Source organism: Phyllobates terribilis, unplaced genomic scaffold (genome assembly GCF_046119375.1).
Source record: "Phyllobates terribilis strain yellow unplaced genomic scaffold, ASM4611937v1 Scaffold_2__4_contigs__length_985480577, whole genome shotgun sequence".
Lineage (NCBI taxonomy): Eukaryota > Metazoa > Chordata > Amphibia > Anura > Dendrobatidae > Phyllobates > Phyllobates terribilis.
This window is the reverse complement of record NW_027362762.1, coordinates 427,501,265-427,520,840: the sequence shown is the minus strand read 5'-3', so window position 1 is coordinate 427,520,840 and position 19,576 is coordinate 427,501,265. Positions and strand designations below refer to the sequence as shown.

Here is a 19,576-nt window from a genome sequence, read left to right as displayed (position 1 = left end):
AATCCTATTGAAAATTTAAGACCAAAGCTGAAAAGGCAGGTGTGAATAAGGCGACCTAAAAACCTGGATCAGTTACACCAGTTTTGTCAGGAGGAATGTTCCCAAATTCTGACCAACTATTGTGAGAAGCTTTTGGAAGGATATACCAAATGTTTGACCCAAGTCATTCAGTTTAAGGACAATGGTACCAAATACTAATGAAATGTATGTAAACTTTTGACTTTGCAGTAAGCAATAAAAGTGCCTTAAAACATTCTCTCTTTCTCACTATTCTGCCATTTGGCAAATATTAAAAATGATGGTAATCCTAATTTACCTAAAATGGGAAAGGTTTATTCTGATTTCATGTCAGATATTGAGAAAAACATGCATATGTGTCTTTTTATGGTGTATGTAAACTTTTGGTTTCAACTGTAAATATATTTGAGATCTTGTACATATATCCATTTGATAGGTCCTCAGTTCAACTACTTAGTACAATCCTTGGAACAAATTTACAGTTTACTATTAATTATCATAACTAATCAGCGGCTCTATCAGCATTTATTTGCTCAGTGCAATAAAACATTTCTAAATGGTATGTATATTATATGCCATTTTATGTCCATGTCACTGCTATTCCACTATATGTACACGTTTTTCCTTAAACAACATGCAGTTTTTAGGTTGTTATAAGAGATATATAGAAGAAAACAGTAATCATCTGTGTAGACTCCACTTCATGTTAGAAATCCTACTGTTAGCATTTTTCCAGTCTGAAATGGTTAATGACTGATGTTGAATGGATTGCATCCATTTGGAAAAGTGATGTCAATTAGCTAGACTAAGTTTAGTGTATCTTTAAAGGAAATCTGTGTCAGACACTTCAGGAGAGATGTTAGGTCTTCTTTACATGTGTTCTTCACTTTGGACAAACCTAAAAGAGGTTTTTCATTGATGACCTATCCTTAGAACAGGTCATTAATGTCTCATCGGGTGGGTCTCAAACATAGTACCTCTGTCAATCAGCTGTTCTCCTATTGATTTGAATAGGAGGCGGATGTGTAATAGCCGGCCACGGCCACTATCTGAAGACAGAGCAGTTCCGCAATCGAGCAGTTCTGGCTGTTGCTGACACCGGGAACAGCTGATCAGTGGGGGTGCCGGGTGTCGGACCCCGACCAATCAGACAATGATTATCCTAAGGATAAGTCATAAATGAAAAAGTAGTGGACAACCTCTTTAAAAACCCAATCTATTGTGTCCCACTGCCTGGGACCACCAGCAATGAGCTGTGGAGAAACCTTGCAGTGAGTGCTCAATTTCCCTGCAGCGCCACTCCAAGGAAAATAAAGCATTACAAATTGCTGATTCAGATCATTGGGATCTGTGTGTAATGTAAGGACAGAAAATCATCTATTAACTCTCATTTCTAGTTGTAAAAGGCTATATGACAACAGATTTTCTAAACCAGACTACCATTCCTCACAGGTAAAAGAGGATCTCAGAGCTGTTAAGAGCTGCTATGTATGTCTATCAGAACCCTGTTATGCAACCCCTTCAAGGGCTGTTTATCAGTCAAAATTGTACATAGTGTTTAAAGGGAACCCGTCACGTGAAAAACCATTGCCGAGAGGAAATGAACTTTATTTCTTACAGCAGTATTCGGCGTTCAGTCAGTGGGGCTCTAAGTGCGGGTGTCGGGCATGTTAAGAACGCTATTAACCTGCAGATTCAACGCATATCTGCATGTTAATAATGCTTTTTCACATGACAGGTTCCTTTAACATAATTTCTGCACAGGTCTTTTTTTAGGTTCTCAATGAATGAACAGATTTCCTTTTGATTTTACTATTAAAAAACTATGTCATAGGTTTTCTATAGACAACCATTTTGAAATTTTTAGAATAACTAGGATTGAAAGCGAATCCAGATCAAAGGTATGGCACTTACGTTGCATAAATGTACTAATAAAAAAAAAAATATAATTTAACATTGCCTTTTAATAATACATTGCCCAGCAATGGTGTGCCTACATTCACTAAAGATAAAACTATATTTATATATCGGTGTCCATGTACAAAAAAATTATATTTTGCGTGGTACAGATTATTTGTCTATAATACATTGTAAACAAGCAAAGTGAAAGAAGTGAAAAATGAACATAATTTTTGTAATAGCTTTATGGATTTGCAAGGACTGCTACGTCAGTGATACTGTGTAACCACTGAATATATACACAGGCATTGATTATATATTCAATTTCTAATATGATGGTTTTACTTCAGCTGGTGTGTTTAAAATGCCATGATAATGGTTTTTAAACCATTAAGTGCTTTACTACCTGAAACTAGTTGTTTTATCCATTACCATGGCATTTTAAACTCACTGACTGAAGTGTTTTCTATTCACACCAATAAAGAGTTTTGTATTTCCGTGGAGCTGTATTCCTCTTTCTTTAAATGTGAATAGCACCATAGATTATATTGGGTATATATTCTATCTATGAAAAAAATGGATTCAACACATATGTGCCACACGGACGTGTGAATGAGGCCTTAGAGAGGCCATACCAAATGATCCGGCTGTTGAAAGAGTAGGATGGCCCCCATACACATTACATTTCGGCTGTATCGACCAACCATTTAGTCGGATGGGTATAGGCCAACTTTATCTACTGTAAGTTTTGTGCAAAGGGTCATATAATACAGTAATTCACCTGTATATGAAGTGGAAGGATGTGACAATTTCAGTTATGCTGTGTATGCTCCCACTGATCTTCCGACATATCCCAATGACATGTCTGACGATAACTAAGGTGCATATAAACCTTTATTAATCTAGGCTGGGGACGGAGAACCTCAGGCCCTTGGGCCGTTTCCGGACCTCGATGACCTTTTAACCCTGCCCCCGGGTAGATTCCCGGGGACCACAGTACTTGGGTCGGAAGTTGTATTTTGACGGCTGTTAGCCCTTTAATTTCACCTTTCTATTCGAGCATGAGCACGCAGTGTTCACTACTGAACCCTGAGGCGCGTGCAATGAAAGATTACGTCCTGACACCAGTGCCAGCGTCAGGATGTACTTTGTGGGTGGTGTTAGCCCGCGACTTGTACGGCCCCCGAAGGATGGTATAAATATCCAAATGGCCCTTAGTAGAAAAAAGTTTCCCCACCCCTGATCTAGGCGATGAAGTCAAGTGAAAGTGAAGACTTTCCTTATGTTAATGTAAATTGAAAATTTTCTTAACACTGGATGACAAGAGGAAAGAGGTGATAAAATGCACCTCTACCCCTAAAATATAAGCACATAGATTCCGCTATAAAATTCTTCCATTATAACAGCATGAGACTAATAAATTCAAAACAACAGCTATAACTTAAGAGCGTGAATGTGTAATAGGCAGAGTGAATGGAGCAGAGTAGTAAAAGAGGAATATGGACCAAGCGGGGAGCTGTGGAGATTTGCATCTTTGGAGCTGCAGCCGCATACGAGTCCACCATTTCCTGCAAGATAGTCAGTGACTTCTACTGTTTTATAGTAGTCAAAAAAGGTACTCAGCCAAGCACGCTGGATTGCTTAAGCTTTACAGCAGCATCTTTCTCCTTACATCTACAACAGTTTACCCTGTTCCTTAGTCATTTAATAAATATTCCCTTATATCAACTTCTGTATTTGCCTTTTTCCCCTCAGTTTGTTTATTACCTAATAAATCTGGATACTGTAATCTAGGGACCATTCTAAGCATATAGCAGAAAAAAAATACTTTATTAGCTGTTTATTACCAGAGATATGCAGGTTATCAAATTTATTGTGTAAATGATGGGAAAGCTGAAATGTTTGATATTCAAAGTCTGACTTTTTGCAGCAAAATGTCTTTTATACTGAACATCTGGATAATGGGCTATTTCTATTATCACCTACAAAGTTATAGAGATTTTATAGAGAGGTCACCCATTATGGAGTTGTGAACCTTAGTTGTTTCTTAGATATTCTATTGTTATCATTGCCATATTGTATTGGGTTGTGGATGTGTGGTTTATAATCACAAATTATTACATAATGTTTGGCCATCAATGAAATCTTATGTCAGGTGTCCATAAAATCCAGAGGGAGTATGTAGAAGGCACAGATTGTAGGTCCAAATAACAAATCCATGATGGAATAGTGACTTCCATTGTTGCATTTCTGAAAAAAAATACAAGACAGAGTATTACTTTTATTTTACCTTTAAGTTTTTTTTGTTCACTTTGGGCTATGTTAGGGAAACCAACGATGGATCATTTGTCAGTCAGAAGAACATATTGTACATGTGGTTAACTGTTGAACCAAAGCACTACTCAGTAGAACTGCATGGGGTCTATGCGTTACAGGGAATCAGTCATCAGGTTTTTGCCACCTAATCTTAGAACAGCATCATGTAGAGACATAGACCCTGATTCCAGTTATATGTCATTTACTGGGCTGTTTGCTGTAGTTTTCATAAATGTACTGCTTTGCCAGCTGAAAATGATCACTAGAGAACTAGTAAACCTGCTGCCAGGTAGTCCTCCATATTCAGGAGCTCTGTATCGTCCCAACCCCCCCAACTGATTGGCAGCTTTCTGTGTACCCTGTACATGGGCATAAAGCTGCCAATCAGGGGTGTGGGCGAGGTTATACAGAGCTCAGCATTCAGAAAAGTGTTAGCTAACAGTGATTTTATCAAAATGACTGCAAGCGGCTCAGTAAGTGACACATCACTGGACTTTGACCCTACATTATGCTGCACTTATATTACATAGCAAAATACTACTGACGGATTCCCTTTAAGTCCAAACATTCATTTGTCTGTGGTGATACATCAGCTGAGAGGAACTAAAAAAGAGACAGATAAAAAAAGTTAGAAACTCTTCCATTGGATTGCCAGAATGAGCTCACTGACAGATTTTTTCCCCGTTTAAATGCATTTATTTGGGGCTGGGTTTGCAACTGGGTTTCTTTAGGAATTTTTCACCTACAGTGAAAATTTTTTGGGATACATGCATTTCAGTACCCAAAAAAATTGCCCCCCAAAGGTAGACACCCCCTTAAGTGGTTTATAAATAATTTGACATTCATAATATATTTACTAACACATACCTTCCGCTTTTGAGAGACATTATGCTTGTTTCTATTAACTAGGAACTGCTGTTTCTGGGACCCCAGGGCTCTGTGAATTCTCATTTTGAAAGTTATTAGCATAAGTTGTGTCATCTTCTTTACTTAATGTTTTCTGAAATAACAGAAGCAAAGCAGACAGACTTGTAAAAGTAATAATATGGCTAACTATCCTCAACAATGACAGTACTTCTGTAATAAACTCACATGTCAGCTTCCACGGCACAAGGTGCAATATTTTTTTTAACACATTGGTGGACTTGGATCATATATTTCGTAAGTGTTCCTAGAGCACCACAACATTATCCAGTGTTGATTTTATGTGCCTCACATATAAATAACTAACATGGGACCAGACCCCATTAAGGACCTGGACATTTTTCATTTTTGTGCTTTCACCTTTTTCGTCCCCTTGTTCCAACAGCCATAACATTTTTATTTCTCATTACATTGTCGTATGAGACCTTGTTTTTTGAAGGACGAGTTGTAGTTTTGAACAACACAATTTATTTTACCATTTAAAGTATGGAAAAATGGGAAAAAAATTCCAAGAATACTGAAATGGGTGAAAAAAGAAAAATGCAATGCTGCCATTTTTTGTGCTTTATTTTTGCTGGTGTTTATTGTGTGGCATCACATGACAATAGGATTCTCCAGGTCAAATTGTAGCAAAACCAAACTTATAAGTTTTTTTTTCTTCATTTTAGTGGATAAAAAAATATATTCAGAATCTTTGTAAAAAAAAAAATTGTTTGTGTCTACATTTTCTAACACCTGTAACTTTTTTTTAAAAAATTTTCCGTCCATGGAGCTGGGTGAGGATTTGTTTTTATGTGCTGAGCTGTAGTTTTTATTGATAAAATTTTGGGGTACATTTTGATCACTTTTTATTGTATCATTTTAGGGAAGCGCAGCATCTGTGAAACTGCAATTCTTTAATTTTTTTTTCTTTTCTGCATTTAAAGAGAACCTGTCGGCACGATTTTGTAATGGAAAGTAAAGACATGGCAGTAACAGCGCTGTAATACTGATTATATTGATATCTTTGAAGAAATTCGCTTTGTTGTTCTTCTGTAATCACCGTTTGAGGTTTTTGTGCTGATTATATTTTGGTGCACAGGGGCCGGACTATGCACTGGGTCTTCTCCTCCCTGTCTGTGATTCCTCGGCCCCACCACCTGCCTCCAGTCTGTGAATGACCTACCCTCCTTTGTTTCAGCAGTGATCTGTCATTCACAGACCAGGGGCAGGCAGAGGTGCTGGGGAGTCCCAGACAGAGAGGAGAAGACTCAGGGTACAGATCTGCTCATCGCCTGTATGTAGCAGAGCCGATCAGGCAAGTGCTGCTTCTAGTCTCCCATGAAGACTATTGAAGCAAGCAAAAAGTAAAAAAATTTTTTTTTAAAAAATATATATATATATATATATATATATAAAAGTTTAAATCACCCCCCTTTGCCCCATTCAAAATAAAACAATGAAAAAAACACCACACACATACACATATTTGGTATCGCCGCCAAAATTGCCCGATCTATCAATATAAAAAAATAATTAATCCTATCGGTAAACAGCGTAACGAGAAAAAAATTCTAAACACCAGAATTACGTTTTTTTGGTCGCTGCCACATTGCAATAAAATGCAATAACGGGCGATCAAAACATCACATCTACCCTAAAATGGTATCAATAAAAACGTTAGCTCGGCGCACAAAAAAATAAGACCTCACCCAGCCCCAGATCCCAAATAAATAACTTTATATTTTTGAAATCTGACTTTTTTGGACACAACAATATGTTTATTTTTTCCATTTCTTAACTTTATTTCTGCATGAGGAAAAGAGGGTGATTGAAAAATTTTTATAGATTTTTTTTTCTTTTCCTGTATTTTTTTGTCTCCCTAGTCCCCCTAGGGGACTTGAACCTGCGATCATTTGATTGCTTATACTACATACTGGAATATTAGTGTATTGCAGTATATAGTGTATTTGTGCTTTTCCTATGATGCCCAGGTTGTGATTAACAGGAGGACTAAAATTGCACTCATGGGATCCTTTAGCAGGTCCCCAGCTGCCATGTTAACCCATCAGCTCTCAGCGAAGGCATAATGGGAGGCTGATGACAGCTGGTACAAAAGCACACTGGCAATTGTGCCATTTAAATGCCACTGTCAATGATTGACAGGTCATTAAAATGGATGACATCAGTGATTGAAGCTCATGCCTGGAGCTGCTGTTACAGGCAGATTTCGGCTATGTAACACAGCCAACATCTGCCACGTATGAAACTTGCTCAGCTCATAGATCACAGGTCATTAAAGGGGTCATTTTAAAGGAACACTGGCAAATGAAACTCATGATGAATGTACTAATCAATGCAAATGTAACAATAATTTAAAGTAAAATATACCTTTTCACTTTTTGCATGCTTGAATTTTTTCTCCTTGTAATAATTCCTTTTTGGAAGTACATGTAGTAACATCAAGTCACATACAACCGTTGCCTGAAAAACAAAGTCACACAAATTAGTCTCTGTTCATAGTTGCTCTGTCATAGCAGCAGAAAAATGAAAATAATACCAGTGACTCATCTGCCCGACAGTCCCCATCATGTTTCCATCATGGTGTCCACAATTGTATTGGACAAATGATATACTACACTGAGTAGCAGGCAGCTACTGACTGGAAAAAAATCATTAAGCTCAGGAACTAAATATTTCTAAAGTCAAACTATATATAGACATTTTCATATAGTTTTAGCTCTGCATCTTTATACTTTATATCAACTCTAACTACGTCATAAAACATTGCTTCCCGACCAGGGATCCTGTGAACCCCAGTGTTCCTTGGCACCTAGCTAAGCGGCCCCCAGCAACTGGGAGAGATGTAATATTACTGTAATTGGGGGAAAGTTGTAGAGGTTTCTCTAAATGGGAAACAAAGTAGTAAGACCTATCACTTCTGAGAAAAACACAAAAAGGGACAGAAAATGAAATGAGTATTTTCTCAAAAATCTGTCACTAGTAAATTGGTTGTTTTCTCTCTATTTCACAGTGATGTAGGTTTAAGGCTATGTGCCCACGATGCAAAAATGCTCCGGATTTTTCCTGAGCGTTTCTGCATCTCCCTGGCAGAAAAAACACATGCGGATTGTACATGCGGATTGTACATGCGTTTTTCCTGCAGGTAGAAACGTTTGTCAAGCGTTCTTCACATGCATTTCCGCATGCGTTTTGTCAAGCGCTTTTCCAAGCGATTTTAGCATCACTTGGAAAAGTGCTTGACAACTTGGTCACACAATATAAATCCATGCAAACAGCATGGATTTATATTGTGTGACCATCTGCTGCTTTAAATGCAGCATCAATAGTAAAATAAAAGAAATAAAATGTTAAAAAAAACAAAAAAACATTATACTTACCTTCCGATGGCCCCCAGTCTCCTCAGCGATGCTCCCTGGCTCCTCGGCGGCTCACGATGGTGTAAAAGGACCTGCCGTGACGGTCCTTTTACAGCATCGCGAACCGCCAGGGAGCCAGGACACATCGCTGAGGAGACCGGGGGCCATCGGAAGGTGAGTATAGTGTTTTTTTTTATTTTAAATCTTTTTTAACTACAGATACAGTTATATGAAAAAGTTTGGGCACCCTTATTAATCTTAAGCTTAATGTTTTATAAAAATTGGTGTTTTTGCAACAGCTATTTCAGTTTGATATATGTAATAACTGTTGGACACAGTAATGTTTCTGCCTTGAAATGAGGTTTATTGTACTAACAGAAAATGTGCAATCTGCATTCAAACAAAATTTGACAGGTGCATAAGTATGGGCACCCTTATCATTTTCTTGTTTGAAATACTCCTACCTACTTTTTACTGACTTACTAAAGCACTTTTTTTGGTTTTGTAACCTCATTGAGCTTTGAACTACATAGCCAGGTGTATGCAATCATGAGAAAAGCTACTTAAAGTGGCCACTTACAAGTTGTTCTCCTGTTTGAATCTCCTCTGAAGAGTGGCATCATAGGCTCCTGAAAACAACTGTCAAATGATCTGAAAACAAAGATTATTCAACATAGTTGTTCAGGGGAAGGATACAAAAAGCTGTCTCAGAGATTTAACCTGTCAGTTTCCACTGTGAGGAACATAGTAAGGAAATGGAAGAACACATGGACAGTTCTTGTTAAGGCCAGAAGTGGCAGGCCAAGAAAAACATCAGAAAGGCAGAGAAGAAGAATGGTGAGATCAGTCAAAGACAATCCTCAGACCACCTCCAGAGAGCTGCAGCATCAACTTCCTGCAGATGGTGTCACTGTGCATCGATCAACTATACAACGGACTTTGCACAAGGAAAAGCTGTATGGGAGAGTGATGCGAAAGAAGCCGTTTCTGCAAGCACGCCAAAAACAGAGTCGGCTGAGGTATGCAGAAGCACATTTGGAGAAGCCAATTTCTTTTTGGAAGAAGGTCCTGTGGACTGATGAAACCAAGATTGAGTTGTTTGGTCATACAAAACGGCGTTATGCATGGCGGCAAAAAAACACAGCCTTCCAAGAAAAACACTTGCTACCCACAGTAAAATTTGGTGGAGGTTCCATCATGCTTTGGGGCTGTGTGGCCAATGCCGGCACCGGGAATCTTGTTAAAGTTGAGGGACGCATGGATTCCACTCAGCATCAGCAGATTCTTGACAATAATATTCAAGAATCAGTGACAAAGTTGAAGTTACGCAGGGGATGGATCTTTCAGCAAGACAATGATCCAAAACACCGCTCCAAATCTACTCAGGCATTCATGCAGAGGAACAATTACAATGTTCTGGAATGGCCATCCCAGTCCCCAGACCTGAATATCATTGAACATCTGTGGGATCATTTGAAGAGGGCTGTCCATGCTCGGCGACCATCAAACTTAACTGAACTGGAATTGTTTTGTAAAGAGGAATGGTCAAAAATACCTTCATCCAGGATCCAGGAACTCATTAAAAGCTACAGGAAGCGACTAGAGGCTGTTATTTTTGCAAAAGGAGGATCTACTAAATATTAATGTCACTTTTCTGGTGAGGTGCCCATACTTATGCACCTGTCAAATTTTGTTTGAATGCAGATTGCACATTTTCTGTTAGTACAATAAACCTCATTTCAAGGCAGAAACATTACTGTGTCCAACAGTTATTACATATATCAAACTGAAATAGCTGTTGCAAAAACACCAATTTTTATAAAACACTAAGCTTAAGATTAATAGGGGTGCCCAAACTTTTTCATATAACTGTACTATGGTACCCGGGTCTGGAGGACAGTCTCCTCTTCTCCAGACCCGGGTACCAGCCGCGCATTGAATCGCATAATATCCGCATGTGTAGATGTAGTTGACGCGCCCCCTGGGCCGCGCGTGTGTGGGGATACCCGGAACCGGACCCGTTGCGGATGCTGAGGGTGGCGGGGACCCGGTCCCGTGGCTCAGGGTGGTCAACTCAAATGGCAGTCTATTTATGTGGTTTTTATGATATTAAATGTCCGACTACGCCACCCGTGGATTGCGGTCAGGATGAACCGCCGCTGCAGGGCACACCGCTGAGGCTGGTGTTGTGGGTGCAGCAGAGTGTAGTACAACTCCCCACGGGAGGAGTGTAGCCTCAGGGCAGTGTATGCAGAGGATGGGGGTGATGATGCAGGAGTAGCAGTGGCGACACAGAGTCAGTTATGCAGTCCAGGGTCTTTTCTCACAGTTCTTATTATCCAGACCACTTCTGCAGGTAACGGCTGCCCACGTCATACTGTGCTCACCAGGTGAGGGGCTCGACCAACTCCCAGGTATCTCCGGAGTGTTTCACAGGACCCCTTTTGTGTGTCCTTTCTCTGGCCTGTCATACCCCGCCAGTGACCTCGCTTCTGTCCGGCTGCCTCGGGCCTTCTCTTGGTAAACTTGGCCAGTTTCCCTGACCCTATATGGTGCCTTCCTAGCGGGTATAGCGAGGGGCTGCGCCACATGAAATGTCACAGCCTCCAGTTTCTAGCTGAGGGTAGTTCCCCGCCTCCACTAGTTTTGGGGACCGGTCTCCCCCTTTGGCCTGATCTTTCTATGCAGGTAGATTCGGGCGTGTGGTGGCGACTCGCCGGTCCACACCCCTGGGGTCCCTTCTTTCCTTGTTCCTGGAGCCTTCCTACTCCCTCTCCTCTCTTCTCCCTCCTTCAGGCTCCGGCCTCTCTCTTAGGCCTGCCTGCGGAGCAGAGCCCATGCAGAGCCTCTGCTCCCACCTCCTGCTCCCTCTTCTTCTGTCTGAACTAACTCACTTTGCTCTTTCAGTGCTGGCTGGGCCTCACAGGCTAGGCCCGCCTCCGGAGCAGAGCTCCACAGAGGCCCTGCTCTGGCACTTCTCCTCTCAGACTGAACTGAACACTGAACTAAGATGGTGCCCACCTTTTATACCTCCCTCTAGGTGCACCCAGGAACTGCTCTCTCCCTGCTCCTGCACTACAGGGTTCCCCCTTCCTCGGTGTTCCCTCCCCCCACTCCAGCCAGGGACAGGGACTGTCGTGCTCTACTTGGAGCATATCGGTCGCCCTGCCCCCCGGAAATGTGGTGTAATGCATGAAGGTGTCGGGGTCCTGATCCACACTCCATCCTTACCTGGAGGTGAGATATCACACATCTGGATGAGATGCAATACCTCTGTAGCAACCGAGCCCTCGGGGTGCTACATTGTCATGCGGATGTTATGCAGTCCAATGCAAGTCAATGGCGGCTAAAACATCGCGATTCCGCAAAATTAATGGACATGCTGCGGATTTTTCCGCAATGAGGATCCGCAGCGGAAATTTCCGCAGCATGTGCACAGCACATACGGATCATCGTTGGAAAACATGGCAGGCAACTTAACATCTGTTTTTAATGCGTTTTTGAGGCGGAAATGCTGTCGCGGAAACGCATTAAATTCGCATCGTGGGCATGCAGCCTTACTTTCATTTTACAGAGTGAGCTCAAAATTTATTAAGATTCTCATCAATGAGAGATACGAACTGTGAGAAGAGGAGATAAACAGGCCTACTTCACAACCCTCATATCTTCCTTATCCTACAACCTCAAACAATTATTCAACATGTTTAACTCTCTCCACTGCCCCCTCCGACCTCTGTCATCTATACTGAGGAGTTTGCCACACACTTCAAAAACAGGATTGACCAAACAAGGCAAGTCTTTACAGTCCAACCACCACAACCCCTTTGTTTTCCAGACCATTGCCCTTCCGCCATAACCTCCCTTCCCAACATCACGGAAGGAGACCTTACTCGTCTCCTCTCCAAATCACACCTCACCACTTGTGCACTCGACCCCATGCCACCTCCTCCCGAACCTCACCCCCACACTCATCCCATCCCTAACCCATCTCTTCAACTTATCACTAACTACTGGTACCTACTCCACTGCCTTCAAACAAGCCACAATCACACCCATCCTCAAAAAGCCAAACCTCGACCCAAACGCCTTGTTCAGCTACCGCCCCATATCGCTGCTCCCATTTGACTTCAAACTCCTTGAGCAACACGTTCACGCTGAACTTTCCTCCCACTTCTCATCTAACTCTCTCTTCGACAACCGACAATCCAGCTTCCGCCCCCATCATTCCACCGAATCTGCCCTTACCAAAATTACTAATGACTTACTTACAGCCAAAGCTAACAGACAATTCTCTGTACTCCTTCTTCTTAACCTGTCCTCTGCCTTCGGCACAGTTGACCACTGCCTCCTACTACAGATCCTTTCTTCCTTTGGCGTCAAAAACCTTGCCCTATCTTGGATCTCCTCATACTTTTCTAACCACACATTTAGCATCTCCCACTCCCACACTACCTCCTCATCCCACCCCCTCTCTGCTGGAGTCTCTCAAGGCATTGTCCTAGAACCCCTACTCTTCTCAATCTATACCCTTGGTCTGGGACAGCTCATAAAATCCCATGGCTTCCAGTACCATCTGTACGCTGATGACACCAAGATCTACCTCTCTGGCCCAGATGTCACCTCTCTGCTGTCCAGAATCCCAACATGTCTAGCACCCATATCCTTTCTTCTCCTCCTACTTCCTCAAGCTCAATGTGGACAAAACTGAACTCATCATCTTTCCCCCATCTCGCATATCTTCCCCACCTGATCTTTCTATCACAATAAATGACATCACACTTTCCCCTGTACCGGCAATCCGCTGCCTCGGAGTAACCTTTGACTCTGCCCTGTCCTTCAAACCCCACATCCAAGCTCTCGCCACCTCCTGTCGCCTCCAGTTCAAAAATATTTCCAGAATCCATCCTTTCCTCAACCCTCAATCTACTAAACTGCTTGTGCATGTGTGGAGCCCCTGCGGGTTCAGTCGCCACAGAGGTACTGCATCTCAACCAGAAATGTGGTATCCCACTCTCAGGTAAGGAGGGAGTACTGCCCGGGACCCACCCACCTGCATCCAACACTACACCATTCCAGACCAGCAGGCGGGGCAAGATGCACTGGCTTATGCTGAGCCCTGTCCCTGGTTGGAAGTGGGGGGAACCGAGAGAGGGGGAACCATGTAGTGGGTGTGGGTGGAGGAAGTAGACAATGTGAGCACTTGAGTAGGAGTATAAAAAAGGGGAACCATCTTGGAGAGTTCAGATCAGTTTGAGAGGAGAAGGAGTGGGAGCAGGAGCTCTGTAAGAGCTCTGCTCAGAGGAGAGGGCCTAGATTGTGAGGCCCAGGAGGACAGGCTGGAAGCAGACGGGAGCAGAGGGAAGACTCCAGAAGTGAGGGGATCCCAGGGGCATGGCGAGTGCGGAAGCCACCCGTGCGCCCGAATCTACAGGAACGTGGAGGGATCAGGCCGCAAAGGGGACCGGCCCCTAACAAGTGGAGAACTATAAGGCTCAGCTAGAAACCGGAGGCTGCTGTACTTTCAGGGTGCAGCTGCTCACAACCGCAACTAAATCGCTAAAAAGGTAGCAGCATAGGATTCAGGGGACTGCACGTTGCCCGCCAAAATCCGAGGTTACCGGCTTGGGAGACTGGTTGCGAGGCACAGGGCAGGAGGGTGAGAGCCAGCGCAGGAAGACGACGAAGGAAGGCACACAGAATGGTGTCCCATTATGTACTCCTGAACCACCTGGGAGATTGCTAAACCCCTGCCTTGGTAGACACAGGACGGCGTGGGAGGTTACCCTGGCGCTGGTAACCTGGAGTCTGACAACTGTGAGTAAATCTGAAGACTGCACCCCCACTGTGTCCTAGAATTATTATCTGCGCCATCACCTGCATTGCACTACACCAATCACAGCTACCTCATAGTATCACTATATCCTGCCCTGGAGCTAAGCTCTGCCTGTGGAGAGCTGAACCAACTCTGCTGCGCCACCACCAGCTCCAGAGGATCTGCACCGCAGCGGCGGCTCCATATAGCCGCATACCACAGGTGGCATCACAAACAATATATATAAAAACTTTATTCCCCTTCTACCCTTCCCTTTTATTGACCACCCTGGGTCACGGACCGGGTCACTGCCACTGTGACATCCCCAGCACAGACCGGCCCGGCTACCAAGTACCCCACGGTCCAGGGGGCGCGTCACATGCCCTCATCATCTCCCGCCGTGACTACTGCAACCTCCTCCTCTGTGGCCTACCTGCTAACACTTTCGCACCCCTCCAGTTAATCCTTAACTCTCCTGCGCGACTAGTTCATCTCTCGCCTCGCTACTTCTCTGCTATCCCCCTTTGCAAATCCCTTCACTGGCTCCCAATTGCCCAGTTGCATATCCAGTTCAAACTACTAACACTGACCTACAAAGCCATTCATAACCTTTCTCCTCTGTACATCTCTAAATTAATCTCCTGATACATTCCATTATGTAATCTCCGGTCCTCCCAAGACCGCCTTCTCTCCTCCACACTTATTCATTCCTCGCCCAATCCCCTCCAAGACTTCTCCCGAATATCCCCCATCCTATGGAATTCTGTGCCTCAACACGTCCAATTAGCCTTCACATTTCGATCCTTCAGGCGGAACCTGAAAACCCATCTCTTCAAACAAGCTTACAACCTGACATGACCTTGCTTGCTGCCACCTCAACAACACCGGAGCTACTGCAACCCCTCAACCTATTGTGTCCATTCCTGTAGAATGTAAGCCCGCAAGGGCAGAGTCCTCTTCCCTCTGTACCAGTCTATCATTGTTAGTTTGTTTACTATAAGTGATATCTGTATTTGGTATGTAACCCCTCCTTATGTACAGCACCATGGAATCAATGGCGCTATATAAATAAATAAATAAATATTAATAATAATGTTATACTGCATCTTGGTAGTAAATGAAGTCTCCTGCTGAAATTTGCAGGTTTCAAGGGGGACAAATCAATTACTCCTGTTTTACCTCTTTATAGACTCACTGGTCCATGGAAAAGAATGACACCTATTTGTCTCCTAAATTCACCCAAAACAATGTACAAACATAATAAATTAAGACGCCAATGCATCACAAAATGCTGCAAATCAGCAAAATTGTACTCACCTCCCGCCAGGAAATGAACCTCATACAGAATACAGTTATATATCAGCCAAGTTTTACAATCAATGTCCCTGTGTATTCTGGAGCCCTGATAGAGGATTGCTTCTAAAAGGTTAATTTGCAAGAGGAGCAAATAGCTGCTTGTTAAGGGTTAAGCTATCTTTTTTGGGGGATACAGTAGGTACGGAAAGTATTTAAACCCCTTTAAAATTTTCACTCTTTGTTTCATTGCAGCCATTAGGTAAATTCTAAAAAGTTCATTTTTTTCTCATTAAAGTACGCTCTGCACCCCATCTTGACTGAAAAAACAGAAATGTAGAAATTTTTGCAAATTTATTAAAAAAGAAAAACTGAAATATCACATGGTGATAAATATTCAGACCCTTTGCTCAGTATTAAGTAGAAGCACCCTTTTGAGCTAGTACAAGCCATGAGTCTTCTTGGGAATGATGCAACAAGTTTTTCACACCTGGATTTGGGCATCCTCTGTCATTCTTCCTTGCAGATCCTCTCCAGTTCCATCAGGCTGGATGGTGAACGTTGGTGGACAGCCATTTTCAGGTCTCTCCAGAGATGCTCAATTGGGTTTAGGTCAGGGCTCTGGCTGGGCCAGTAAAGAATGGTAAGAGTTGTTCTGAAGCCACTCCTTTGTTATTTTAGCTGTGTGCTTAGGGTCATTGTCTTGTTGGAAGGTGAACCTTTGGCCAAGTCTGAGGTCCAGAGCACTCTGGAAGAGGTTTTCATCCAGGATATCTCTGCACTTGGCCGCATTCATGTTTCCTTCAATTGCAACCAGTCGTCCTGTCCCTGCAGCTGAAAAACACCCCCATTGCATGATGCTGCCACCACCATGTTTCACTGTTGGGATTATATTGGGCAGGTGATGAGCAGTGCCTGGTTTTCTCCACACATACCACTTACAATTATCACCAAAAAGTTCTATCTTTGTCTCATCAGACCAGAGAATCTTATTTCTCATAGTCTGGGAGTCCTTCATGTGTTTTTGAGCAAACTCTATGCAGGCTTTCATATCTCTTGCACAGAGGAGAGGCTTCTGTCGGGACACTCTGCCATAAAGGCCCAACCAGTGGAGGGCTGCAGTGATAGTTGACTTTGTGGAATTTTCTCCCATCTCCCTACTGCATCTCCGGAGCTCAGCCACAGTGATCTTGCGGTTCTTCTTTACCTCTCTCATCAAGGCTCTTCTCCCACGATTGCTCAGTTTTGTTGTATGGCCAGGTCTAGGAACCCTTCTGGTGGTCCCAAACTTCTTCCATAAGGATTATGGAGGCCACTATGCTCTTAGGAACCTTGAGTAATGCAGAAATTCATTTGTAACCTTGGCCAGATCTGTGCCTTGCCACAATTCTGTCTCTGAGCTCCTTGGGCAGTTCCTTTGAGCTCAAGATTCTCATTTGGTCTGACAAGCACTGTGAGCTGTGAGGTCTTATATAGACAGGTATGTGCCTTTCCAAATCAAGTCCTATCAGTTTAATCAAACACAGCTGGACTCCAATGAAGAGGTAGAACCATCTCAAGGAGGATCACAAGGAAATGGACAGCATGTGACTTAAATATGAGCGTCTGAGCAAAGGGTCTGAATACTTATGACCATGTGATATTTCAGTTTTTCTTTTTTAATAAATGTGCAAAAATTTCTACATTTCTGTTTTTTTTTTTTAATCAAGATGGGGTGCAGAGTGTACTTCAATGAGAAAAAAAATGAACTTTTTAGAATTTACCTAATGGCTGCAATGAAACAAAGAGTGAAAATTTTAAAGGGGTCTGAATACTTTCCGTATCCACTGTATGTCCTCTTTAAAGAAGCACGCCAGCGTTTTTATATATTTCAGCGCTGTAGTGGTGCCACTAATGTAAGTTCCCTGATGCTAGTTTTCTACTCACCAGCCACCGTCTTCAGCTTTTCCCATCTCCGGTCCCGATCCATCATCTTGCGACTACAACTTCTGACTGAATGGAACTCAGATGTAACGGTCACAAGCTCTCAGTGTAAGTCTACGAGAGTCTAGTACTGCCTCTCATAGACTTAGACCACGGCCCCACTATCAGTATTTGGTCAGTATTTTTTCTGAGGATTGGGTGATAAATGCAGAATTGGTGCACTTGTTTCTATTATACCTTTTTTCTGATTGTTCCGCACTTGGTTTTGGCTTCCACTCCTGAGAAAAAATACTAATCAAATACTGATAGTGGGGCTGAGGCCTTACACTGAGAAGTTGCCTAATGCTTGCCCAGCAAACACTGGTCACAACCTGCAGAACAAGACCGGAACCGATAAAAGGCTGGCAAGTACAATACAAGGGTCTGGGAACTTAGATTAGTGGCACCACTCCAGGGCTGAAATAAAAAAAACAACCCGCTAGAGTAGTGCTTTAAATGTGGTTGTGAAATCCTGCCTTAGAAGTTATGAACCTCAGTTTCTCCTATTTCCTTACCCATTTTTTTTAATAACAGTTAAACAAGTAGTGAGTATTGGGACATAATCATATATTTATAGTACTGTAGTTATTAAAAGGTCTGAAGTACAGTAAGTACACCGAACTAATAAGGTCTGAGAACTCTATTTTATAATATAGTAGAATTAGATTTCACACGGGTCTGTTTGTTCTTTGTGTGTGTGGTTAAAAACTCTGTTTGCTACTGATATGAAGTCAACATATCTGAGTTATGTGCAGAAATTTTATGCCTCTCTAGTGGTGTCCTGAAGAGATGTAAACTAATATTTGCATTTTCTATTTTTTTTTTTTTTAAATATGTCTAAAACAGTAGGTCCTGGAGAGCCGAAACCTGTTCTATCCCCTTCACGACCTATAACGTACCTATATGTCATGGTCAGGATGGAGGTTTCCAACCCATGACGTATAGGTACAGTACGTCATGGCGACCGTGCATGGCACACATTTGGGAGGCTAGGAGAAGGAGGGGACTCCCCCTCCCACAACATCATCACAAGGACCCAATAGTTCTCATGGCAACCCGAAGTCGACGACCTCGGGGTCTACCAGCTACAGTGGCCTGTTTAGACCATACGAGGAGCATGGTTCTAAAAAGTGTTCTGTCAGTGTAACACTGACAGCTATAATGAATTGCAATGCATTATACTAGTGATCAGAGTAATAAAAGTTAAAGTCCCATAGAGGGACTAAGTAAAATAATTAAAAATAAATTGTAAAAATATATATATATATAAAAATAATATTATACCAATATGTAGGTATATTTATGTAAAAGCAAACATAAACAAAAAAAGTACACTTATTTGATATCGCCACGTATGGATCGACCCAAGGTAGAAAACTGTCACACTAGTTAACCCCTTCAGTGAACACCATAAAAAGAAAAAACATGGCAAAAAACTATGCTTTTCATCATATCGCCAAACAAAAAGTGTAATAAAATGCGATCAAAAAGTCGAATGGAAATAAAAATGGTATAGCTGATAACGTCATCTTGTCCTGGAAAAAACAAGTCGCCATACAGCTCCATTAGTGGAGAAATAAAAAAAAGCTATAGCTGTCAAAATATAGAAATGCAAAAACAATAATTTTTACTATAAAATAGTTTTTATTGTGTAAAAGTGGCAAAACATAAAAAAAGATATAAATGTAGTATCGCTATAACTGTACTGTCCCAAAGATTAAAGCTTCCTTATCACTTTTAATTCCTGAATTGCTGGTTATTGTTTATTCTGCCTCCCAAAAATCGAAATAGAAAGTGATCAAAAGATGTTATGTGCCCAAAAATGGTACCAATAAAAACGTCAACTTTTCCTGCAAAAAAAAAGCCCTCACATGACTGTCGGCAGAAATATAGAAAAATTATAGATCTTAAAATATGGCGATGCATAAACTTTTTCTTGAAAACAAACGTTTTTTAGTGTGGAATAGTAGCAAAATATAAAAAACAATATAAA

The 19,576-nt window shown here is 42.1% G+C and overlaps 1 protein-coding gene across 2 annotated transcripts in view; it reads right to left on the bottom strand.

Annotated features, from left to right (window-relative positions):
* Positions 1-304: 304 nt before the first annotated feature.
* The window catches only part of P2RX1 (purinergic receptor P2X 1), a 149,252-nt gene continuing 129,980 nt past the window's right edge, over positions 305-19,576 (bottom strand). Inside the window, exons 12-14 of one of the 2 annotated variants that reach the window (XM_073665196.1) lie at positions 7,528-7,620; positions 5,101-5,233; positions 305-4,167 (exon numbers count right to left, since the gene is read on the bottom strand). In XM_073665196.1, coding sequence (XP_073521297.1) covers positions 5,135-5,233; positions 7,528-7,620 — 192 coding nt within the window. In that variant the 3' untranslated portion in view covers positions 305-4,167; positions 5,101-5,134. The remainder of the gene's footprint in view (positions 4,168-5,100; positions 5,234-7,527; positions 7,621-19,576) is intronic. The other variant, XM_073665197.1, reaches the window with a different exon arrangement.